General features: G+C 37.3%; 1 protein-coding gene across 1 annotated transcript; it reads right to left on the reverse strand.

Moving 5' to 3' along the window:
* Window positions 1–718: 718 nt before the first annotated feature.
* On the reverse strand, window positions 719–27,025 carry VCPIP1 (valosin containing protein interacting protein 1). The gene is made up of 3 exons (XM_059994720.1): window positions 24,070–27,025; window positions 14,920–15,006; window positions 719–5,956 (listed from the first exon to the last, which is right to left on the reverse strand). The coding sequence occupies exons 1-3, from the start codon at window positions 26,780–26,782 to the stop codon at window positions 5,088–5,090; spliced, it is 3,669 nt and encodes a 1,222-aa protein (XP_059850703.1). The 5' UTR covers window positions 26,783–27,025; the 3' UTR covers window positions 719–5,087.
* Window positions 27,026–27,202: the final 177 nt, after the last annotated feature.

Genomic DNA, 27,202 nt, shown 5'->3' on the forward strand with positions numbered 1-27,202 from the left:
ATCATCCTCTCAGAGAGGAAACTGAAGCACAGAGGTCACATAGTAAGCAGCTGCCAGGACTCATCTGTAAGTCTGATATCTGAAGCTATGCTCTGACCACTAACTTAAACAGTCTGCTCTAACAAATTGGACATTAAAACTTAAAAGTTTTAATGTATCAGTTGTGTTGATTGCTAAGCTATACAAATGTAATTTAGTGCCATTTTCTATATTTCCCTTCATTTCCTCATTATCTCTAACAGTTTTTTTAAAAGAATGGAACAAGTTTTCTCTTTGTTAGAACATATCTGTTTTAAGTATTCAGTAAGCATCACATGACCCAATTCTGTAATATGTCTAAGGAAATGTTGCTTACTCTTTTCTAATTGGGTCCATTTCATTTGCATTGAAATCTGCACTAAGCGGAGAAATCACTGTCCCTATATGATATCCCAGTGAAGGAAGTTTTCAAATAAACTTTATTATACTAAGAATTCCTTTATAAAAATGAACTATATTTTCATGCATTATAATAATTAGGTATAATTCCAGAAAACTATGTATTAACTTATAGTTTTATTACTGATATAAAAGAAAACTTCAAATACTGTACAGTGAAGTGTGCTGTAGAACTCTATATAGATGGAATACACTATTACCAATTATTTATTACTCAAGTGTAATATATACAGCAATCACAAAATCAGAAAATAATGGATAACAGCCAGTGCTTTAGGGATGGTAGAACATCTATACTATTTTATTGAGCAGTTAAAGCACTTGCTATTTAATTTTTTCTAAATATTTACACTATTACACTTATTTTTACATATTCTTAATAACATTTCCCTCTAAAAAGCAGACTCTCCAGCTCTTGGCACTAATTCTTAAAGTCAAATAAACCTGAAAATACTGACAACCTTTTCAGTCCTTTATTGCTCTACCACAGGCATAAAAGCTCAGGAAGGGACTTGTGCATTCTAAAGAAAAGTATGCAATACCTTAAAATTTTTAAATACTAAGTAATTGATACTCACAAGCAGATAACATCAACTAAAACTTTTTTTTTACTAGTTTTCCTTTTCTTTTACAAGAGAATCATCGTATTAATATTATACTAAAAAGCATGTAGACTCCATAATTTAAAAAGTTAAATGTCAGATATACAAGTAATGGCATTTTCTCCAATAATTCACAATTTTTACAATTTCTGCTATTTTGGAGCAAACATTAAAATTCTCACAATTTAAGTATCATTAAATATGAATTGAAACACTTAGCATCTCAAAGAATTATTAAGAATGGCAGAACTTACAATTAACTACAAATCTTACATTGGTGATATAGCCCCTTTTGTTATTTCTTAAGTAAACATTCTACTGTGGTATGTTTTCAAGTGAATAGTTCTGGTTTGAAAAATTATATTAAGAGCCTTGAGGTTATGCAATTTTGTTAAATTACATGATAACCTGGAAATGTAGGATATATCTACCCCAACTTAGAGTATGTATCTCACTACTACTGTTATAAGAGGTAATTTTAAATTCATATTAAGATGAGTGGAGTTTAATCTGATTTTGCAAAGGTTTTTATGAAAATCTTAATATAGAAACCTTGTTTTGAGAACCATGAATCTCTCAATATCTGCTCTGCAATATTTTATGTCTGGGCCAATTAAAATTCCTGTTTGAAAAATGAAGACCAAATGGTATTGATATTCTGAAATAAACATTTTATGATATTGTCACTATATTGACCAAAGCTTAATTAAAGACAGAAGTTGTAAGTTTATTTCATACTTAAAGGTTGGTTAGTAGTGAGGTCTAAATTTTTTAGAGAAATGTTCACTAGCAGCCAGTTATTAGTAGGTAACTACATAAAATAATACTGTTATAAACTTTGCAGTTAGTAGCTAACATGTGATGTCAGTACAATTCTCAGAAACCTGTCATTAGTATGTGAGTTGCTAGTAAGTGATCTTCCCTGAGGTAAGAGACCATATGCAAAAGTTTGCTAATTTCCAATAAAGTTAGATTCTTAAAAATAATGGCAATAAGGACCTGTGTGGCTGGGAATCATAGATGCATTTCACTTTGTTATCTTAATTGCAAGCAGTAGGCTTGACTGTAAAAACGAAACTAAAAATCATCAGAAGATATAAAGCAAGTTTCACAGTCAATAGCACTTGCTAAATTTCTCAGGTCTTGAGCTTAACATTTTCCAATAAAATACCTGAAATATAGTGAAAGGAGGGGAAATGGGCCTTAGGCTTGCTCTTTAACTAGTTCCTGAGTAACCATTCCCTTGGAGTTCGTTATATTCTTGCTCATAATATTTGACAGTGTCTTGTTTTCTTCAATTTCAACCAGTTTCTCACAACCAGTATTCTAGACACACATCATCTTCAACTCTACCTGGACTTTGGGTCATATAGTCAACCTTGGTATGACTAACTATAAAATGGATTAGTGAAGAAAAAAATTTACTTCAATTTTCAGTTAAACACTGCAAATAGAATTTAACTATAGGACTGAATTAGAGTTATAACATTACATGTAGGGCTAAGAAAATATTTCAACTAATTTATGATCCCTAGGTTGGACTCAAAGTTGCAGATGTCCTGGTAGTATTAAAATGGTAGTACTAATAAAATAATCATTCCTATAATTATGTATTTGATTATGATAACCATATGGAAGGGCAAACGATGGTAGTCAAGAACTTAAAGAAATTCTGCTCTAAAACTTTTTTGTGAAGATGATACCTGGCCCACTTCTCAAAAACCATTAATTACTGCAACCAAATTTCAGTTATCTAAAATAATTTCAAGAAACCTGACCATTCTCAGAATCGAGCCTTTTATTCTTTATCAAGGGAGAACCCAAACTATTATTTTAATGTTCACACCTAACCAGCTTCTAAATAGCACTGCTCTGGCAAGAGAAATTAATAGTGTTGTCAAAGATTAGCCTGCCTTCTAATGTTCACAGGTGCATTCTAGTTTGACTAAATGCAAAAGTATTTAATAGGGAGATAAAATGTGCATCTGATATTTTTACTTTATGCTATGAAATTATATTTGTCAGTTATTAACTAAACATACCGAGCCACAGGTGAAGAAAATATTTGTTAAAAGGTGATTATATCATTTACCTGGAAGCAATGCATTCGTTTGTTAACCAGTTTTCCTGTATTTAGACTAAAAAAAGTATGTGGTGATGGAGGGGCGGGAGGGTGTTAGTGGCTGAAAAAACCCAAAAATAATTATAGTGGTTAGTGATATTTGTAATTTTTAATTTAACACACAGAAGTCACCTGTACTAACCAAATGGGAAATATTATTTGGTAGCTGCAGTTCTTTATGCAAAACTAGTACACAATATAAAAGTTCTAAAATTTCCTTATATTTATAGACATAGAGAGAGGTATCTGAAAGTAAATTTAGAAGAAGAATGGAGACAATATGGTTTTAAAAATGTGATAATGTGATAAAACTAACCCAAATATGTATCTTGCTCAGATATCACCTGCAAAATATCTAGAGTCTCCATTCTTTCCCTATTCAAAATAAAGTAGTTAACTTAATAAGTGAATTCATCAGAGATACTTTCATAGAAAGAAACCAAAAACTCCCTTATTTGGAAACACAAGTTAAAGTTCTGTCTATATTCCTTATGAATCAACAGGTTGACATTTTAAAACACCTGATAATATAATTTCTGATGTACATTTTCTTGAAATGCAAACGGTTCTGCATCTGTTAACACGAGCAAACAGAGAGAGCCAGGCTTTAAATGCTCTAGATAAGAGATTGTATTAACATACATTTTGTCTTTCATCCATTCAAATTCAACTTAATTTCAGTGAACAGAGGAAAAAGATGGATTAACGTGTACATTTCAGAATACAGATTTGCAGAATAGGATAAAATAGTGCAATACCAGTCTCAGGATAAACATTCTTTAAGGAGTAAACGTGAAAGCTGCTTCTTGAGGAAACTGGCACTAAAGATTTGATGAATACACTATTTAAGCAAATGCCTGGTTGATCAGGGTATGACGCAGTCAAATTTGCATCCAAATCCAAGTGAAGCCAACAAATGAAGAAAATCTTATGGATTCTAAGAAAAAAGGGAAACATTTTTGGTTCAAAGGGGCTCAAATACATTTAGCATATACAAGCTTAAATACCATTGATCAAAATTGTAGAACAATGTAACTCATTCATAAAGATAAATTCTTATTTATAAATGCTCTGTGAATCTGACAAACTCTGAAAATTAGAGATTAACTACTGCTACCATTATTTTTATTATTTTCTACCACACATTGCAATCAACTTTTCTGCAAGATTAAAGGACAAAAATTTGGTAGTACTTGACCAGGCCAGGATTCAAAATAATGGTAACATATTATCAACAACAGAGCACACGCTTGGCTGTGTTGGCTCAGACAGCAACATTACTGAATCACATTGACTTTATCATTCTAGAATAGTTATCTTCCCCAACCTTGCTCAAATCAGCAAAATGTTATATCATTACACTACATTCTCAAGATAGTTTCACCAAGAATATATATCTCTATGAATGTGTTCATGTTCACAAAAGTGTCAGGATCCCAGTGTCTAATATATCCTTTTATGAATTTCAAGATACAATTTACTTCAGATAACCTTCAAATTTACATAAATCCTTTGACACGCTAATAAATATGTGGAATGGTTACCCTGATGACATCAACATTAGCAAAATCTTATTTCCCCCCAGCCCTAGCCTTTTCAGAAATCAAACATGAGTAGCAAGAGAATTTTCATGTTTTAAACATTAAGACTTTCATGGAATTAAAATTACAGTGAACCACATATATGGAAGAAAGTCATTTCAGCGGATCTAATAACTAATTTATAGGAATTTAGAGCCAGCCTGGGCAGCAGTATATTAAAAGCTATTGCCAATCACACACTTGCTATCATGCACTGAATAACAAGATATAATCTTTGAATTATATACGTACAAGATTTTTAATGACTAATCAAGTTATGTGGCCCAGCCAACAAATATTACATGTTCACAATAAACATTCTGCATTTATTAGCCTCTAATTAAATCAAGAGTGATCCATTGGCTCAGTTGTGTTTGTCATCTCAGCATCTTGACTATCCATCTCTTCAGGCTCCTCCACGGAATTTCCCTTTTGTGCTTTTGACCTTGTAGCAAGTGCTGCTCCCAGTGCCTCTGCCACACAGCCATCAGTTGTTTCCGTGTTCAAATTTTCAGTGCCACCAGTTAGAGAAAAAGATTCAGGTAAGCCAGTCTGAAGACTGCCAGACTTCACAGAAGGACTCACAACTTCGACGTTCCTTTGAGGAAGATCAGACAGTGACTGCTCTGTACTTTGATCCCGCAAGTGCTTGTCCATCGACGCCTGAATAGAAGAAACCATTTCCTGCAATTTTTTTCGCTGGGCCTCAACCATATCAGGATCAAGCTGCCTGCTGTCTCTCATTGTAACTACTCCAGGAGCTATTCGAATAAGCTCACTGTTACTAGGAGCAGCTGTGAATACAGAAGGCTCTGTTTTAATGGAACTACTAAAGTGTGTCCCTGTGGTCTGCTTCCTTACAACTGGAGTTTCCCTAGCTCTTGGCTCAAGGTGTGGGGTACTGGATGCAGTTCCTAGAGAATGCCCTTTTCCCTGAAAGGCAGTCACATTATGAAGCTGCTCGGATTTCTTTTTCACTACTCCACCACTACCTAGTTTTAATAACCCATGTGAGGGACTTGACTCCCTACTTCTTGTCGTAGCCTCTGCTCGAACCTGACTTACAGCCTCTTTGACTAAATCTTCAACATCAGGACCGATGGGGAAATGTCCTGCAGCATCCACACACAACTCCAGCCTATCTTCAGAAGCATTATAGACAAAGGTTTTGCCAGGCAGATGTGGAAAAGTGCAATGCTTGCCATCAGCCATACCTGAAGAGAGGAAAAAGAATTTAACATATTAAAATCTTACTTGAAAGGTGTAGTAAAGACAATTATAATTGAAATAGTAAACTTTCAATAATAATTTACAGGTAACAGCTTTCAAAACAAACTTAATTAGCAAATAATTTATTACACTTATTAATAGAATTTAATGCTATTACAAAAAAAGAAATACCACCATAAACCTTAATGTAGTTTCCCAGGGGATTTGAAAAATATATATCATTAACCTATCACAAGGTTAGGAAAGTTAGGCTTGAAACAAACCTTTTGTTAGGCTTGAAACAAACCTGTTTGTTAGGCTTGAAACAAACAGCTTGCATAAGAAAAACACTAGCAATTGTGTTAGTAAAGCATTTGCTCATAGTAAAGTAATAAGAAAATATACTTTCATTTAGTAAAATTCAAATTATAAACTTTAAAAATACCTATAAGGGCAAAGTGTTGTGTACATATGTTGCGCAGTGTGTTGAATTAAAAATCATAAGTGATTCTATTAAATTACAGAATACCAGAATAAAAGTTTTCTCAGTGTATATATATGTATTTTTCACAAATATAAAAAGTATGAACTTTCAAAATAAGATACTCCATATTAAATAGGTGTGGAGGCACATTTAGGAAAGCTAGGATTAAGGAAGGCACTGTGACTTAAGTATAACTGGAAGAACTGACATTTGGTTACAAAAGATTAATAACATTGTATTCAATTCAATTCCTTTGAAATAGTTGTACTTCATGTTACAACTCTTATTCCTCTCTGGCAGATCAGAACCACCAAAACAAGAGTGAGTTATGGATGCTCTTCAAATGGCCCAGTGTGATATACTTTCTCACAGTCAATGCAGCAGTAGAGGGTAAGAATTTTAAAGCAGGCTTCCCTTTATTTTCTAGCTGAAGAGTTTGGTCTCACTACATGGTATTTCAAATTTTTATACTTTTTCCAGCCTGGGCATAAAAAAATTGCATGTGTGTTTTAAGCTATCCAATATCTTTACATTTTAAGTATAGACTCCAAATATGCAAAAATAAGGGTTTTCAACTTTTATGAAACCACAGATTTTCTATGTTTAAAAAAAATGAACTTTTAATAATATATGGGTATGTTTATGGCAAAATATAAAGGCAAAAGCAAACTAGTTTAAAATGAATGAGACTGTTAGTAAGTACTACAGAAATTCAGAGAGGGGAAGGATGAGTGAACTCTGGAATGCTTTGTGGGCACTTAGGTAGTCTCTCTCCAGTTTTGCAGGTTATTAAGAATAGTCCCTTCCTCTCTGAAAAAAGCTACGGAGTGGTTCTAATGTATCTTACTGTGAATATTCCAAATAATCAGAGAGAAAAACAACTTCAAATGAATAAATACCATATAGTAAGTTCAAATAAACATTCATTTCTGTGATAAGTGAAAATCTAATGAGAATTTCCTCTTGGCACATTTTTGGCAGAGAGAACTGACAAAAATAGATGTACAAAAATTAAAATCAGAGATGTCTAAATAGTACCTTTCAGAGTACAACCCTTAAATCAGTTTACCTCCTACCAATCCCCTACCTCAGAGATCTGTAAACCATAGCTCAGGAAACAAAGGTAGCAAAAAAGAGAATTTTGAATGGTAAGGCCAGGGATGCCCCAAGGAAAAGCTTTTAAACAATCATTTCAATAGATAACAACTATTGAGCCTCACTATATGCCAGGAGCTAAAGTAGACCCTGAAGATTCCAAAATAAAATGTAATTGTTAGGAGATGGAGACGAGTGTCAATAGACAATTATAATGCAATCAGGTAAGTATAACAATGAGTATAGTACTTATTTCAACTAATTATTTGAGGATTATATGAGAACACATGCAAAGCACATACCACAGTGCCTAATATACATCATGCAGTCAATAGTTTTAATTTCTATATTAGATCACAAGGGTTTGTAGTCGTTTCCAGGCTGCTACTGTGATGCTTTCCCTTGGCTATCCCTGGAAAGAATCACGGTCCCACACGTTTATCACAGTATTATTTACAATGAAACACTGGAAACAATCTAAGCTTCAACAAGAAGAGAAGGGTTAAGAAAATTACAGTCTATCTACCTGACAGAAGTAATATGCAGCTATTAATACTGATATAAATAAGTAACCTATGATGCCTCATTGATACAGTAAAATATGCATAATACAGGAAAATAGCAGGAAGCAAATCTAAGTATTGGAATTACAATCATGACCAAAAAATGCATGTATAAGACAAGTATTTAGCAATTATAGGTGATATTCCCCATTTCTATAGTTTCTAGACTTTTTACATTATTAAAAAACCTTAAAATATATGTTGAAAAATCAATACAAATACTGTGTTGTGATTAAACAATCATTTAGGTTTTATATCACTTATATAGTCCTTTGAATTTTAAGAATCAAGGTGTATTAAAATTTCTATATCATATATCAACAATTCTATTGCACATATACACCAAAAGACATGTATAATAATGTTTACAGCTACATTCTTTCTTACATCAAAAAACTGGAAACTACCTAAAGTGCACCAGAACAATGCATTAATTAATTTAAAAATAACTTTCCAAACATAAAGAATAGGAATATTAAAAGTCTATCTGTTATATTGGGCAATATGTCTGTTCAAATGTAGATATAACCATCCATCTGTTAGGGTGGATTTGAACAAAGTAAGAGAATTATGTTCTTTTCCAATTTTTGGAGGGTATGGGTGTATGTCTGGGGGTGAGGAGGGCTTGTTATGCTTTGATTCTTTGACCACGGGATGATGATAATGATTTGCCACATGAATCTGTCCTAAAAATAGAGGTAACATTTTACCACAAATATCAGATGAAATTATATTTTGAAAGGTAAAATGATTTTCTGATGGTGACCCATTTCAAATGTCTGTGTTACAGTCAAAAATTTTAAAAATAATTCTGCAAATAACAGCTGGGATTCTAATAATAACAAACATTAGCTAAGTATTTATTAGGTACCAGGCCCTTTGCTAACTGCTTTATGTGCACAATCTCATTTGATCCTAATAATAACCCCGATATTATCATACCCACTTTACAAATAGAGAAACTGAGACTTAGAAGTCACACAGGAATAAGTAGTAGAACCAAAATTTAGTATCAGATGTTCCTACTCCAGAGCTCTAAACTCCCTCCTAATAAGAATAAATACCACAGGTAACATTTAAAAAATATAACAGCTCTACTGACATATAATTCACACACAGCTCACCCATTTTTAAGTGTACAGTTCAACGTTTTTTAGCATATTCAGAGTTGTGTAGCCATCACCACAATCACTTTTAGAACATTTTCCCAGAAAGAAACCCTGAACCCATTAGCAGTCACTCCCATTTCCTCCCCCATCCCATTCCCAGCCCTAGGCAACCACTGATTTACTCTCTCTGTCTCTCTAGGTGTGCCTATTCTGTCATTTATATGACTTTTCATATAAGTAAAATAATACAATATATGGTCTTTTGTTTCTGGCTTGTTTCATGTAGCATAAGATTTTCAAGGTTCATCAGTGTGGTCTGTATCAGTACTGCATTCCCATTCCTTTCTATTGCCAAGTAATATTTCATTGTATGGATATATCACATCTTACTTATCCAGTGTCTAAGTTGATAGACATTTGCATTGTTTCCAGTTCTGACTACTATGAATAATGCTATTATGAACATCTGTGTACAAGTTTTTTGTGGACACGCTTTCATTTCTCTCGGGTGTACACCTAAGAGTGAATTGCTGGGTTATATAGTAGCTCCATCTTAAATCTTCTGAGCAACTGCCAGACTTTCTTCCCAAGCGGCTGCACTATTTTACTTTCCCACCAGGATTTCCTTGCCCACCATTCTTAATATCTGTCTTTGTGATTATAGCCTTGCTAGTGAGTATGAAGTACTATCTCATTGTGGTTCTGATTTGCATTTCCCTATGGTTAATGATGTTGAGCATCAGTTCATGTGCTTATTGGCCATTTATATATTTTCTCTGGATCCTTTGCCCATTTTTAACTGGGTTGTCTTTTTACTGCTGAGTTCTTTATATTCTAGATGCAAATCTATTATCTGATATATAATATGCAAAATTTTCTCATCCTGTGAGTTGTTATTTCACTTTCATGTTGGTGTCCTTGCAGCACAAAAATTTGTTTTTATTTAGCTACATTTTTTTGCTTGTACTTTTGGTGTCATATCTAAAAAGATTTTGCCTAATGCAAAGTCAAGAAGTTTTATGCCTATGTTTTCTTCTAAGAGCTTTCTAGTTTTAGCTCTCATACTCCAGTTTTTTTATACATTTTGAGTTAATTTTGTATTTGGTGGGAAGGAGAGGTCAAACTTCATTCTTTTGCATGTGGATATCCAGTTGTCCCAGCCCTGTTCACTGATAAAACTATTCTTTCCCGCATTAAATTGTCTTAGCATCACAGCTAACATTTTAAAAATAATTTCAAACCAAAACCAAAAAACTATTTAGAAAATAATCAAGAGCGTCATCCCCACACCACCCACCACAACCCTCCCACACACAAAAACAACTGAGGGAAGTTATTTTCAGTCCTATGAAAGACAGTGCATACTTACCCCAATTACTGGGAGCCCTATCATCAATCATAATTAAGTAATAACTTTTTAAAAACCACTAACTGGGGCTTCTCTGGTGGCACAGTGGTTGAGAATCCGCCTGCCAATGCAGGGGACACGGGTTCGAGCCCTGGTCCAGGAAGATCCCACATACCGCAGAGCAACTAAGCCCGTGTGCCACAACTACTGAGCCTGTGCCCTAGAGCCTGCGAGCCACAACTACTGAGCCCGCGTGCCACAACTACTGAAGCCTGCGTGCCTAGAGCCCGTGCTCTGCAACGAGAAGCCACCGCAATGAGAAGCCTGTGCACCACGACAAAGAGTTGCCCCCGTTCGCTGCAACTGGAGAAAGCCCGCGCGCAGCAACAAAGACCCAACGCAGCCAAAAATTAATTAATTTATTTAAAAAAAAATTAACTGGTATTGATATATTTCAGAAGGTAGAATGAAGTGAAAGATGGAAAGTTATTTAAAAAAAAAAAAAGATGTAAAGTTAAAAAGAAAGGGATGCAGGGCTTCCCTGGTGGCGCAGTGGTTGAGAGTCCACCTGCCGATGCAGGGCACATGGGTTCGTGCCCCGGTCTGGGAAGATCCCACATGCCGCAGAGCGGCTGGGCCCGTGAGCCATGGCTGCTGAGCCTGCGCGTCCGGAGCCTGTGCTCCGTAACAGAAGAGGCCACAACAGTGAGAGGCCCACATACTGCAAAAAAAAAAAAAAAAAAAAAAAAAGGGATGCAAAAAAAAAGGCAGGGGGATGCTCAGAGAGAAATTTATAGCTTTAAATGCTTATATTAGAAAACAAAAATTTGTAATCAATAATCTAAGTTTCTACTTAAAGAAACTAGGAAGTGCAAATTAAATCCAAAGGAAGCATAAGAAAGAAAAAGTAAAGATAATAGCAGAAGACAAAGAAAATGAAATGAGGAAAACAATGCAGAAAACCTGTAAAACCAAAGCTGTTTCTTTGAAAAGATCAATAAAACTGCTAAACCATTAGCTGGACTAGTCAGCAAAACAAGAAAGGCACAAATTGCCAATATCAGAAATGACAGAGCTATAGACCTTGAAGACATTAAAAGGACAGTAAGGGAATATTATAAACAACTTTATGCCAATAAAATTGATAACTTAGATGAAACGGACAGATTTCTTGAAAGGCAAAACTAACGAAGCTTATTCAAGAAGAAAGGAATAACCTTAAGAGCAGTCTATTAAAGAAATTAAATTCATAGTTAAAAACCATCCAATAAAGAAAACTCCAAGCACAGATGGCTTCACTGGTGAATTCTACCATTTAAGAAAGAAATAATATGAAAGCTATTACAAAATCTACCAGAAAACAGAAAAGGAGTGAACACTTCCCAACTCAATTTTCTGAAGCCAACATTACTCTGATTAAACAGTCATTACAAGAAAACTACATATCATTATTATGCCTCATGAATACGGTCATAAAAACATTCAACAAAATATTAGCAAAGGGGCTTCCCTGGTGGCACAGTGGTTAAGAATCTGCCTCTCAAGGCAGGAGACGTGGGTCTGATCCCTGGTCAGGGAACTAGATCCCACATGCACAGCGTAACTAAGAGTTCACATGCCACAACTAAGGAGCCCATGAGCCGCAACTAAGGAGCCCACCAGCTGCAACTAAAGGAGCCAGCAAGCCACAACTAAGGAGTCCGGGAGCCGCAACTAAGGAGCCCACCTGTCACAACTAAGACTTGGCACAGCCAAAACTAAATAAATAAACAAAAAAAAATTTTTTAATGGATTATAAAAAAAGAAAGAAAAGAATCCAGCATGTGACATTGGTTCAACAGTCAAAAATCAATGTAGTTCACACTATCAACAAACTAAAAAGAAAGCCCTTATAAGATCATTTCAATAGATGTGGGAAAAGAGCACCTGATAATATTCAACATCCATTCACGATACTATAAAACCATCAATAAACTAGGAATAGAAGGGAATGTCCTCAACCTGACAAAGGGCATTTATGAAAAACCTACAGGTTTGAATGCTTTCCACCTTAGACCAGGAACAAGGCAAGGATATCCACTCTCACCACTCTATTCAACACTGAATTTATAGCCAGTGCAAAAAAGCAAGAGAGGGCTTCCCTGGTGGCGCAGTGGTTGAGAGTCCGCCTGCCAATGCAGGGGACACGGGTTCATGCCCCGGTCCGGGAGGATCCCACGTGCCGCGGAGCGGCTGGGTCCGTGAGCCATGGCCACTGAGCCTGGGCGTCCGGAGCCTGTGCTCCACAATGGGAGAGGCCACAACAGTGAGAGGCCTGCGTACTGCAAAAAACAAAACAAAACAAAAAAAACTAATACTACCAAGTGCTGGAGGAATACAAAATGGTCCAGCCAATCTGGAAATGGTCTGGAAGTTTCTTATAAAGATGAGCATATACTTACCACATTTTTCAGCAATCCCACTCCTAGGTATTTACCTAAGAAAAGTGAAAACATACGTCCACACAAAGATGTGTACACAAATGTTCATAGTGGCTTTATTCATAGTAGCCAAAAACTAAAAACAAACTAAATGTCCTTCAATTGGTTATGGAATTTTTAAAATGTGATACATACATACAATGGAATAATACTCAGCAATAAAAAACAAATAAACTACATGCAACCAGACGGATGAATCTCAAAAGCACTAGGCTAAAAACTGAAATTGACAAAATTTTTCCGTAAAGGGGCAACCTGGTAAATATTTTAGGTTTTGCAGACCATATAGTCTCTGTCACAACTATTCAACTCTGCCACTGCACTGCGAAAGCAGCCACAGACAATACGTAAACATGAGTGTGGTTGTGTTCTGATAAAACTTTATATACAACAGGCAGCGGGCCTGGTATGGCTCACGGGTAGGAGTTTGCCAACCCCTGTGCTCAATCAAAGAAGCCGACACAAAAGGTTAAACGATATGGTCCCATTTATACGGTGATATGAAAAAGGAAAACATATAGAGACAGAAATCAAATCAGTAGTTGCCAGAGCCTAGGGGGAGAGGTAAGGGATTAATTAGAAAGGGGCACAAGGCGACTTTTTTGGAATGGTGGAAATACTCTATATCTTGATTGTGGTAGTGGTTATGTGACTGTATGTTTGTCAAAATTCACATGCCTGTATTCCTAAAAAGGGTGAGTTTTACTGTATGCAAATTATGTTTCAATAATCCTATCTTAGGAAGGAAGGAAGGGAGGGAGGGAGGGAGGGAGGGAGGAAGGAAGGAAGCAAGGCAACTGGCCAGCTGGCTATTCTTTGGTCCCCAATTCAATAAATCAAAAGAAAAAACATTTTTTGAGACAATCAAAAATCAAGGAAATTTAAACACTGACTGGATAGTTGGTGATATCTTAAAAATTACTGTTCATATTTTTTAGATGTGATAATGGTATTATGGTTATTTTTTAAAAAGAAAAAAAAACAGTGCTTACTTTTAGAAATACATACTGAAGTTCTTACAGATGAAATTATGTCTGAGATTTATTTCAAAACAGTCCATTTGAGATGGGGTAGGTAGAAATGTACTGATAATTATTGAACCTGGGTGGTAGGTAAATAGGGGTTCATTACATTATTCTTGCTACTTTTATGTGTTTCAACATTTCTACAATAGCCAAGTTGGGTTTTGTTTTTTTAAGAAGGAAAAAGAAGTGTATGAGAAAGAAAACAAACAAACAAACATAAAATAGAGATTATGTACTTAATATCTACAGAGGTCAGGTAGGTAAGAAAGTTAGATAAGCCAGAGTGATAAAGTCTGGGGCCAAAAGTACTCACATCAAATTTTTGATAAAACACATGGGGTCCAAACATACATACTGGCAACCTCTCTCTTGAAACTGTGAAGATACAGTTATACACTTGCACATATCTTTATAAACAATGTATACCCAATGTGAAAAGAGGTTAAATGTAAAGTGAGCTGTTTCCTAGAATCCAGAAAATACTGAGGTATATAGTAATCATAGTCAAAACACAACAACAAAAAAACACTGTATTATCTGGTTCTGGGACAGTCACTAGCATTATAAACAAATCGGCCTCTAATTTCACAATTTGTCTTTAGTTGTTAAGGATCATATACATAACTTAAGTGAGAAAACAGGAGAAAGAAAGTGATAGGAGATTTTTAGTAATATTATAGCAGAAAACGTAGCTGACCATATCAGGATAATAATCCATTTTAACTAGGCAGACTGATAAAGAAAAATATGTACCTAATATTAACACTGGAAATAGTTTCATAAGAATATTATCTGAACTTTCTTAATCTTAGAATAGCTTGAGTGGAGATATTATCTAAGAATAAAATCAGAAAGCAACTATACCCATGGTTTTCTTCATAATATTGTAGAATACGCCACCCTGCTGGAACATGTGAGGAAGCCCCTTTGCATAAGACCATACATCTTCTCCTGTAAAATAAAGATACAGTATTAGCAACTAACAAGAGAGTTCAACCCAGGCTTGCTTTAATATGGATTAGCCTTGAACAGAGATCGCAAGGCAGACCTCCTAAGTGAGTGATGCAGTCTGGTGTAATACAACATATAGGAAGTGATATGGAATGAGGGAACATGACTAGAAAATGCATGGTCCATCTAAGATGGCAGCCATCGCCAAGTGCTGTCATGGAAGAGTAGAGGCCCAATGTTTCAATATCAAATGGCATTTCAAGAGAAGCCAGAAATCCAGGTTTTTAATGTTTAATTCTCCCCCCTTTTTTTTTAATGTCTTCTATTTATTTGTTTATTTATTTTTGGCTGTGCTGGGTCTTCACTGCTGCGCGCAGGCTTTCTCTAGTTGCGGAGAGCAGGGGCTACTCTTCATTGCAGTGTGTGGGCTTCTCATTGCAGTGGCTTCTCTTGTTGCGGAGCACGGGCTCTAGGCGCACAGGCTTCAGTAGTTGTGGCACGTGGGCTCAGTAGTTGTGGCTCACGGACTCTAAAGCGCAGGCTCAGTAGTTGTGGTGCACGGGCTTAGTTGCTCCGCGGCATGTGGGATGTAACCCATGTCCCCTGCATTGGCAGGAAGATTCTTAACCACTGCACCACCAGGTAAGTCCCCCCATTTTTAAATGTAGGAACTAATTCAAAAATGTCTTTAGGGGCTTCCATGGTGGCGCAGTGGTTGAGAATCTGCCTGCTAATGCAGGGGACACGGGTTCAAGCCCTGGTCTGGGAGGATCCCACATGCTGTGGAGCAACTGGGCCCGTGAGCCACAACTACTGAGCCTGCACGTCTGGAGCCTGTGCTCCGCAACAAGAGAGGCTGCGATAGTGAGAGGCTCACACGCTGCGATGAAGAGTGGCTCCCGCTTGCCACAACTAGAGAAAGCCCTCGCACAGAAACAGAGACCCAACACAGCAAAAATAAATTAATTAATTAATAAACTCCTACCCCCAACATCTTTAAAAATAAAAAGTGTCTTTAAAGCTGCATGAGTCAATAATGGGCATATTAAACAAAATACATATGAAGACCCAATCCAGTTCAAAGTAAACTAGTATGCAACTGTGGACTAGAACAACAAAAAAGGTTACAGAAAGATACTATGTTTTTAAAGTAGAATATAAAAAATATATTCTATATTTAGGTTAAAACTAATAAAAACAGATGGAAAGGACTAGGGAGAAAAGTAAATAGGTAGACTGAAGATAAGTAATTAATGTATTTTGTTGTTGCAAAGTTGACTTTTTAAAACAGAAATTTAGGGGGGAAATGACCTATTGATGAGATTTAGAATAAACATTAGAAGCCCACAAAATAGCTATAAGCAACCCACTATTTCACAAAAACGTTGTTTTCAAGAACATCCTTTGACAGTGCCTATTATCAATAAGAAGTTTCAAATAAAAAGTTAAGGATGGGGTCTTCCCCATCCTTAAGGTGGCGCAGTGGTTGAGAGTCCGCCTGCTTATGCAGGGGACTCCGGTTCGTGCCCCGGTCTGGGAAGATCCCACATGCCGCGGAGTGGCTGGGCCCGTGAGCCATGGCCGCTGAGCCTGTGCGTCCGGAGCCTGTGCTCTGCAATGGGAGAGGCCACAACAGTGAGACGCCCGCATACCGCCAAAAAAAAAAAAAAAATCTAAACGGGTGCCAAAATAGTAAACTCCTCAGAACTGAACACCTAAATACTAGTAAGAAAAACGATGTTTCTTAATATTGATACTTTACAAACCCAACTATTCCTTACTTAAGCAGGCAGAAATCTAAAAAGTAATAACTCTATTGAACTGTTTATCAACCTTGTGTTTTCATTATCTACCTAAGAATTATCCATTATCTTCCTAATCTGCCTCGACCATGGTATTTGCATACTACAGATATGCTGTTTATCTGTTTACATACTATATGTATATCTGTACTTTTTTCATTAGAGTAAGATTTATTTTACCCTCCCCCAAGAACCAATTTTCACCCCCTTCAGACCTATATGGCCCCAGTGAGCATGGATACTCTATTGCTTTAAGGGAAGGATAGATACCACCTAAATCTCTATTGTCTACCCAGCTCTGATCAGGCACTTCACATAATTTCGTTTTCTCCTCCAAACTGAGCCCAATTTTACAGAAAAAGAAACAAGCTCAGAGAGTTTAAATATTTCTCGCAAGATCAAATAGCTAGTAAGCGGCAAAGCCTGGATCTGAATCCTGTATATCGTTCCACAGCTTATACCTTCTCCACTGATACTAAACCTCTACTAAAGGTCAAATCATGTTACAACAAATTTGGCAGAACTATCCATACTCTCTTCTTATAGAAATCCATGGCATCAACAACTGGTTGAAAGAAAAACTAGGCAAATTATTTCCTTTGGTATATACACACTTCCACTGAAGTCATGTTTGTTAGAAACAGAACCAGGAAAAGGGATCAGAGATCAGGAAGCAAGGATTGTGACACTGCACAAGTCCCCCATCAGTCACAGATGGCTCTCTGCTACATTTCTCTCCATTCCTTCTACAACTGACCTGGTTCAGGCCCATCTCCTGCCTGAAGCACTGCCACCGCCTCAAAATTGGTTTTCCCTCTAATCTTACTCTCCTCAAATCTCTACTCCATACAGCCTTCAGAGTTAAACCTTTAATGGTTCCACCAAACCATATGGTAAGTCCAAGCTCCTTTCTCACGGCATAAAAGGCAGCCTAAGATTCCTTACCCTTGCTCCTATCTCACAGCTCTCTCATCATATCCTAACTTGATTTCTACAAAGCAACACCACCAAATTGCTCCAGTTCCCCAAAGACCAGTAATAGCTATGTATTCTTTAAAACTCAATTTAGGTGTCACTTCCTCTAGGATTCTTCTTCAGTGGTGGTTAGGTAGGTACCCTCCTTAATGCTCCCATGCATATAAACACCATAGCCCTGATCACACTGCAGGTTAACTCAGTTTACTTTTCTGTTTCCCCTTCTAGACCAGAAGATTTTCAGAGTCAGGAAAAGGTCAGTGGCCTATTTCACTTTCTATTCCTGGGCCTGGCACAATGCTGGAGAGCTAGTAGCACTCAGAATTCGTGAAATGAATACTAGCATAAATGAGGTTTTCTTTTAATAATGCCTGAGAGATGTCCATGAAAAACTTAATTGAAGCAGCACAACGACAACTGCTCTTTAATGTTATACGGATAAAATGTTAACTAATGGTACCATCTGTACCTCTTCATGAATCTAATAAAACAAAATCATAGCAAAAACAAAAGTAAAGGCTTTTAGGTACAAACTTGCAGTTATAAAATAAATAAGTGACAGGGATGTAATATACAACATGGTGACCATACTTAATAATACCATATTTGAAAACTGCTTAAAAAAGGGGGAGGAGGAATAACTCTTCTACCATTTCATTGGAAAACAAATTCTTAGAGAACAGGACTAGTCTGGTAAAGCATCTAACAAATACTATACTAATTCATATTTTTGTTAGTCTCCAATTAATTTTGCTTTATAATTCAACTGTTTCTTCATAGTGCAACAGTAAAATACTTATATTGAACATACTGCATATATGTATAAATGTAGAAAAAAGTCTATACCACCACCATAGATAAGCTCTGTTCATACCTCGTCTTCCTTGAATCCTTCCTAATAGTCTTCAGTTCTCTCACCTGAACAGTAGTTATTATATATGGCAGTGATATTATGGATGTTTTTTCTTTTGGTTATCTAATTTTTTTCCTCTTTAATAAGAGGTAATTTTTTAAGTATGTTAAAATTAAACATTTTAAAAATATCATTGTTTTTCTAATTTTTACTACTAGTAACAAAATCATGGGTTAAAAGTGAGTTTAAAAGGTCATCGTTCCAATTTTCTAACTTTAGATATTTTAAAAAGCAATTTGAAGTTTCAACAAGTGAGTAAATTTTAAAATCTAACATCTATATGAAATATATTAAAAAAACAAAACAAATAAAAAATATATGAAATATATTATTAAGTTCCCCCCCAAAATACCTAAGTTAATTCTGAACTCAAGTTCCTATTACCATAAAATAAACTGACCAAAATGTAAATTTAAAGTAGGAACATAGGGCTGTTTCTACTAGAAGAATCCTAAAGGTATTCATTAGCTGAGAAAAATTGTTGCCATCTCTCCACCCTTCCTGCAGATCCTCCCATCTAAAACTGTATCTACCTTATCAATAGTCAAAACCATTTCTAAGAAAGGCATGCTTGTTTCTCTCCTTATACTCAGTCCCTTAAGTGTCTTTTAGTGTCATCATCAGCCATTAAAAGATATATTTATCTCACACACACACACACACACACACACACACACACACACACACACAGAGTCTGATTCTCTCTGGGGAGTACAAATGTTAAAGAGAACTACTATATTCTACTTTATACATACTTGAGATCTTTGAATTTTTAAAAATAATATTATCTTATAATTAAAAAAATGTGAAGGAATAAAGGAAATAGAATTGATGTTTAACTTAATCTTCAAAGTATGATATTATAAAATCACCATTTATCACTTATGTCATAAATGGTGATTTTATAATATCATACTTTGAAGGTACATATTTACCTTAAGATACATCTATATGCATTCTTTTTATTCAACTTTATGACCGCTCCCCCATTAGAAATATGCTGTCAAAAAAAAATAAAAAATAAAAAAAAAAAAAAGAAATATGCTGTCTACAAATCAACTGGAAGGGTTACCAGAGTGTATGTTAAGAATAACAGATGCATTAAGTCCTATCTAGATTTGAAACGTCCTTCACCCAATATTTGAAGAAAAAATTCAAGATGCAATGATATTCAGACCCCAAGTCATCTTAAAAATAAGTGTTTGAATACCACGTGTGATTTTGGAAAAGCCCAAGGCAGTTACTATGAAATTATAAAATATTGTGTAATTTAAAAATGTATACTAAAAACTCATACAGTTCTTTAAGAAAGACAGAAGGTATATAAAAATCACACAAGTTTCTCAACCCCTGAAAGGATGCTAACCTTTGTAAGTAAAGTGGGGTAAATATCTCACAAATAGCCTAATTCCATTACAGCAACTCTGACAAAGTATGTATAAAACTGACAAACCGTTTTTCACAAATCTGTCTTTATCTCTTAAAAGAGAAAATTAACTAAAAAGTTAGTGGAATACAATATTAATAAAAAAGAAATTAGCCTAGTATTTATGGTGGATGATGTACTACTATCTATCATATCTACCACAAAATAGAATCCACAAAAAACTGGTCTATAAGAAAATTTAATTACATATTTTGCAATGCCAGAGTTAAAGTCACTCACATACTGTATAAATAATGAAGATAACAGTCTGAAAAAACTGTTTAATAATGTCCAAGTGGTCTGGATAAAGCAGATTAAAATCTGTGAAATATTACAGGTAGAACACTGTTATTTCATTTTAAACTACCATTGTTAGATTCAAAGTGACTAGTTCCATGAACTGAGCAAAAGATTGATGTACTCACTTAGTCTCGTTGATACAAATAATAATAGATATAAATTCTATTTAATAAATATCCTACTTAAAAACAGTAGATAGGCAACACACACGTCCCTGGCTATCAAGAAGTCAGCCTATTTAATGAAGACACACAATCCTATATCTATCTATCTATCTATCTATATATATATATATCCCCCATACTTTTGTAGCTTTCATCAACAGATCTCCAGCTTCCTTTTCTCTATGTATAAAAATTATAAATGAAAACTATAAAAGTATGGGATGCCCTCAGTTGAGACCCTGCAGGTAAGTTTATGGAGGGCAAGAACCATGTCTCATTCATCTTTGTACCTACAACACAATCTCTAGCTCACAGCAGATGTTCATTTTGCTGACATAATCTGCATTCATTCATTCAACAAGCATGTACTTGGCACCTAATAAGTGCCAGGGCCTGTACTAGGTGATAAAGTATTTATCGGTGAATAAAACAGGCTACTGTCTCTGCCTCTGTGGCATTTATAATGGGGGAGGCAAATGAGTAAGTAAACCAACAAACAAGATAATGAAAACTTATAACAGGTGCTAAGAGGGAATTGAACAGGGTGCAGTAATAGAGTGGTTTAGCAAAGGTCTCTCAAACCCTTAGATAAGGTGGTCAGGAGACAACCTCTTTAAGAAAGTGGTAGTAAAGCCTTAACCTAAGTGAGAAGGAGGCAGCTATCTGAACAGCAGAAAGCTTGATGAGCTATTTTCTAAACCAACATACCAGCAGCTTAGCTCACATTTGGTAATTCACAAAGTTATTTCTGCACTTTGAAATTTGCAATTTTCTAAATAAACCGTCATTTTCCATTTTCCAGCCCTCTCCAATCTAAACATCAAGAGTTCCTCAGCACTCTTTACACAGGGCTGTGTGTACTTACTTAGCTAACCCCAAACTGACATTTTTACAAACCTATCACTTTTAATTAAGAACATCTTCCAGGGAATTCCCTGTCAGTCCAGTGGTTAGGACTCTGCACTTCCCCTGCAGGGGGCATGGGTTCAATCTCTGGTTGGGGAACTAGGTTCCCACAAGCCAGGGGGCCAAAAAAAAAAAAAATCTTCTATGTAATTCAAATACAGTTATGAGAGAATTAGAGGTAGAAAACTAATGTTTATAGAGGAACTAATAGAGGCCAGGCACTGTCTTAGTAGTTTAAAGCAGAAAGTCTCTCAAGAACCACCACCATAAAATTAGCAAAACACTCTTTTTATGCTTAAATTCTGTGTCAGAAGTAGAAGTGGGAGACTTAAAGAAATGTGTGGGTTTGTAGGGGCAGCAACATAAATGCTGGAGGTGAAGAGGGAAGAGATCGTAACAAGACGACGTTATCTTGGTCAACTCATTGCAGTCCACAGTCCAGTACTCAGATATTCAGGTCCAGAAACCTCAATCCAACCTCAAAAAGTGACTAACTGTAAACGAGAATTATATTTTACTAATTTTCATTATGAAACATATTATGCTGACCAGACTTTTAGACTACTGATCATAATCTCACCCGTGCCAAATTATTAATCTACATGGAGAACACAGCCTTCCAAGTGAATATAATCGTCACCTGCACTCTCACCTGTATTATCAATACTTACATCAGGAAGCTAAATGAGTGATCAGACTAGATGCTTGGTGACTGTGCAATCAGTAAAGGGATTCAGATCTTTGAGCCAGGCCACAGTGAGAACTGATCAAATACTCCTGCCCCTCAATTGAGACTACCTTTCTAGTTACCAGAATTTTCACGAACCCCAGTTGATGTATCTTTTCCCCTTGTATAGCAGTGTATAAACAGTGCCAAACTCTGCTTTTCAACTCTTTTTCAGTGTTCAGTGCTGACCATCCATTCCATTTCTGCTGACACAGCCTTTCTTTGGATATGTTAATGTCATCTATTTAATTCAATAAAAAAAAAAACATTTCAAAGTGCCCACTCCCTGCTGGGCATCATACCAGGTGCTGAACATCCAAGGTTATATATGAGCCACATTCTCAAGAGTTCCTCTTCTACGGAGAAAGACCTCTTTTCCTGTTTTGACCTGGGAGATTGTTGGTTTTCTTAAAAGTGCCTTAAGCACATATCTAAGTTTATCCATTCTGTTATTAATGATGTTATTAAATTTTCAGAGTTCTGGGAGTACTTTGCTGTTGCCCTATGTACCAACTACAAGGGGTATCTTGTGGATAGGAGGCAACTGAAGTACTACTGGGGAGTTAAGCAGCTTGCCTGAAATCACTAAATTAACAAGTAGTGGAGCTGGAATTCAAATTCTAGGTCTTTCTCACTCCAAAATTCACAATCTTTTCCTTTATTCCGCGCAGTCTCTAAGAAACTAAAAACTCTTAAGAGATAGAAAAAAATGCAAAGTGCCTAGCTAGTACATTTCTTGACATAGCCCCCAATTCAATGACTATGTCTGCCAAAATAAAGTCAGCAATATTAAGTTATAAATTTGTATAGGGCTTTTAGATCCCCTATTAACTACTAGGCCCCTAAACTTAACAAGCCAGAAATAAATAATCTTCGTTTTGGAAGGTCAAGGACCAATTCACTGATATTTAGTACTCTTAGAAAACACAATCAAAACCCAGATCACTTTTCCAGTTGAAAGCTCTCATTTCAGCAAAAATAAGGCCCTTCTAATATGTAATGTATTTCAATTTTACTTCTATTTCAAGCCTTAATAAAGCATATTAACAGTAATTTAAACACAAAGATTAGTCAATAAAAATAATGTAAAAAGTACACCATTGGATTATTTCCCAAATCATCTAAAGCTTTAAATCATATATTTGATTGATAATCTATTTTCCTTTAATTTGTGTTGAATTATTAAAAAGAAATGCTTCTTAAGCAACCCCATTAATATCTACCTCGGTTCCTTATGTTTCTCTTCAGTTATAATAGTTCATTACAATTCATGGCAAACAGTCACCGAGCAAGGAAATTACTTAAACACAAATCCTAATGTACAAATAAGAAAAATGTGATGAACTGGGAAAGGGAGAACAGGAAATGGATGAGAGAGACCATTAGGTGGGAGTACAGTGAGCATATAAACCCAGAAACTGCAATTCATCAAACAGGAAGTCCTGAAATCACATGACACGCAGGAAAATGAAATTTAAAAATAAATGAAAAGGGACAAGGTGGGCAGGCTCAATAGAGCCAAGGGGGAAAAAATGAAAAAGCCTTTAAATGGATCCATTACAAGCCTACTTTTAAAAAAACAATTACAAGAATACGTTATATTTAAATAATCTGGTGACAATTAGGGACTACTTTCACTTTCTTAGTTACGTTTTCCTAATATTTACTCAATAGAAAATCACACTAACATCTATCCACTAACTGTCAAAAAACTAAAGAAAATAATTTTCTTCTAAAATATATAATCAGATAGTTTTTAGGATGACCATTTTTTTCCATGAAGACATCAGAAAAACTCAGCATATTACATTCACAATTAAGAAATACTGTCTGAGTTAAATTGATCTTACCCATTAACGTTGCTAAAAGACACAAGGAGTACATTTCTTTGTCAGCTTGCTCCTGAAGTTCCTTAGATGACAGTTTACCAGTGACAGCACTCTCTTCTTGTTTCACAGTGTGGGCCGAGTGTGTTACTGCAGACTGACTCCCTTCGGCTTTACTTTTTAGAATCTCTATTGTAATTCTGTCACCATGTTGTAAAGGAACTGGCTCCTTTTCCATTCCTGCCTGGGGTGGCATTAACTCTTTAGGAGGAAAGCCATATCGAATACACTGTAAATATGGAGGAATGTTGAATTCTCTGGCTATGCTTTCCTGAAGTTCAAAAAACGTTGTTGAAGACTTAAGTGTAACCATGGACTGTCGTCCATCATTAGTTGTTATTCGGATCTTCTTCTCCTTAGAAGTGGTTGGTGAATAGGGAGCCTTGGTAGGGGTGGCAGGTGCAGAGGAAGGACCATCACGAACGGTACTGGGAGAAACAGTCCTGGGCTGCCCCTTTTGTTCTTGTTTTAACTTCTCTGTTTTTCGTTTCTGCATTACAGAAGCCTGTTCCGTAATATTCTGTTGAATAGTTCTTTCAGTCTTACTCATATTTAACTCCTCCTTGTGCAAAGTTTTTGTTTTCTGTCCGGTAAGAATAATTTTAGTTGGGAGCTGGGACTCCGACTCTTGTCCTTGTACGTCTCCAACTCTTTGGGCATGAGCACCATCTATATTTACAGGAGTATAATCATCAGGATTCTTTTTGGCAGTCTGATGCAATATAGTGTGGACAACTTTCTGAACCAGGATTTCACTCCCAAATTCACCTGGAAAGTGCTTGGTAACAAGTTTCATGGCAACATCGTAAACGTTACTATTCAAAGATGCATCACTTTCATACTGGAACCAATATACTGTTTCTCTGACCACTCTTCCACCCCATTCCAAAGTAATAGGAAAAGCTTCTGGTAGATTGTCATACTCTTTACCATCCCAAAAATGTTTGAATCCACAACCACATTTGCCACCAGTGGACCTAGCATTAGTTCTGTCCCCATCCAAATACACAATAGACCCATCTCCTCTGACTCTTCGCACAGATGTGCCATGGCACCAATTACAAGCTGTCAGGTTACTCAATCCGTAGTCTGGTACCAGAACATCTTTCACTGAATCATATGAGCAAACCAAATTGTTCAAGGGAAAGCTATAATTTTTGTCAGGCCTCAGCTGTCCATGAGTACTTTTTGCCAGGTTATACAGTTTCCCTCCCGGAGCCAACCACTCTGGAGGAACATGAAGTTCAGAAAGGGCACCACAGAGCAAACATTTGTGAAGGCGATTATCCATTACTGCTTTTTTAGCAGCTGCTGTGACTTCTTCAGGCTGAACTCCTATCACCCCTGTCCTCCTGTAGAAATACTGATGGACATCAGCCACCAAACTAGGATGGATACCATGTATGTCCATAAAGACTTCTTCCATAGCAGCAACAAGCCTAAGTAAGTATTTATCCTGCAAACTTCTGTCTCCTCCAATAACACAACCACCGTCCTCCTCAAGTTTGATGTACTTCTTAATGAGGTCCTGAGGCACACCCCATGCTTTAGGAAGCAAATTCATAGGCAGTTTGGGCAAAGCAGCCCCTTTTATGCCTACCAAGGGGATATAATGGTTTCTACCAGAGCTACTCCAGGCAATACAGATGGGTTTGTTCAAATGACCATCTCTCCCAGTGCACTTCTCTGCAGGGATGAGCCCTGGCAGAAAGGTGGCTGAATAATCACCAGAGCTTCGCATGCCACTGAGTGAATCTAACAGAATAATAGGGCGATGCAGCACATTGGCAAGGCCAAATATGTGGATGTTCCTCAGACCCAAGGGAACACCCTCAGGTGGTACAAACAGAGGGTCACACTCATTGATAATGTCCTCCCACTCAGCGGCATCAATGAAGTCATGGAACAGGGCTTGATATCGGGCCAGGTGCTGCTGGAAGTGCTGTTTAAGATTCTCTCTCAAGGCATGCCAGAAGAGCTCCCGGCCTACTAGAGCCCGGGACACAGCATGCACCAGGCAGTGTCCATCCCCGTCCACATGCACTGGAATGAGGCATTCCTGACTCTTATTGGCCCGCTTGATGTCCTCAAGCGTGTCATGCAAATACAGGAGGCTTCCGGAGCGGTCCTTGCCATAGCCCACCGTGTTCACATGCTCTGGTTCGATGAGGAAGGCGCGGTCCCCCAGTAAAGCGCAATCGAACAGCTCGCCCTGGTTCATGTCCCGGAGAAGCTTAGCCCGGCCTGTCTGCTTGTCCATTCCGTAGCGAGCTAAGATGGGCGACAGCAACTTGCAGTGGTAGTTGGAAAGGCCCATCACCTTTACCAATTCCGTGTTCTTCTTGGGTGCCCCTGTCACCCCGAGCAGCGCGTTCCGCAGCAGGTTGTGCAGCACTACGTCCGGGTCGGTCACCTCCTCCACCCCCAGCAGCTGTTGCTGCTCGTGCCGCTGTCCGCACTCGGTACACTCGATGCTGACAGAACCGGAGGCCGGGAAGAACAGACGCGCCTGGCACTTCGGATCCGGGCAGCTCCCGGAGAGGATTCTCCGGTCTCTCCGCTTCGAGAGCACTCCCGGAGCAGCCGCCGCCGTCGCCGCCAGGGACGGCGGAGTCTGCGGAGCCTCTGGGGGAGGAGGCGGCGGCGGCAGCGGAGGCGGCGGCGGCGGCTGAGACATAGCTCTCGGCTCCCGAGTCTCGCTCCGCGTCCCAAGCGACCCTCAAAGGCTCATAGCCAGACCCCCGCCGGCCCGACTCGGTCTAGTCCAGGCCCAGGGCGAATCACTTTCCTTTCCCTACCAGCTCCTCCTCCTCCTAAGCGAAGGCGGAAGCGCCGGACGTTGTTTCTCTTCTTGCTTCTCCACTACCGTAGCCGTTGCCCCGAACGTAACGGCCACCACCCTAGCCCGCACTCACACTCACTCGCTCTCGCTCTCTCTCCCTCAGACACACAGACATACACGCCCTCACTGAGACTGCGCAGGCGCACCTTTCGCTCTGCCCTCTGGGAATTAGAGTTTTCTAGCCTCTCTCCTGGCCATCAAGTGCTAGGATCCTGGGTCCATAAAGAACTACAAATACCGTGAGGCCAAGAGGTT

Source organism: Delphinus delphis, chromosome 17, assembly GCF_949987515.2.
Source record: "Delphinus delphis chromosome 17, mDelDel1.2, whole genome shotgun sequence".
Classification (NCBI taxonomy): Eukaryota; Metazoa; Chordata; class Mammalia; order Artiodactyla; family Delphinidae; genus Delphinus; species Delphinus delphis.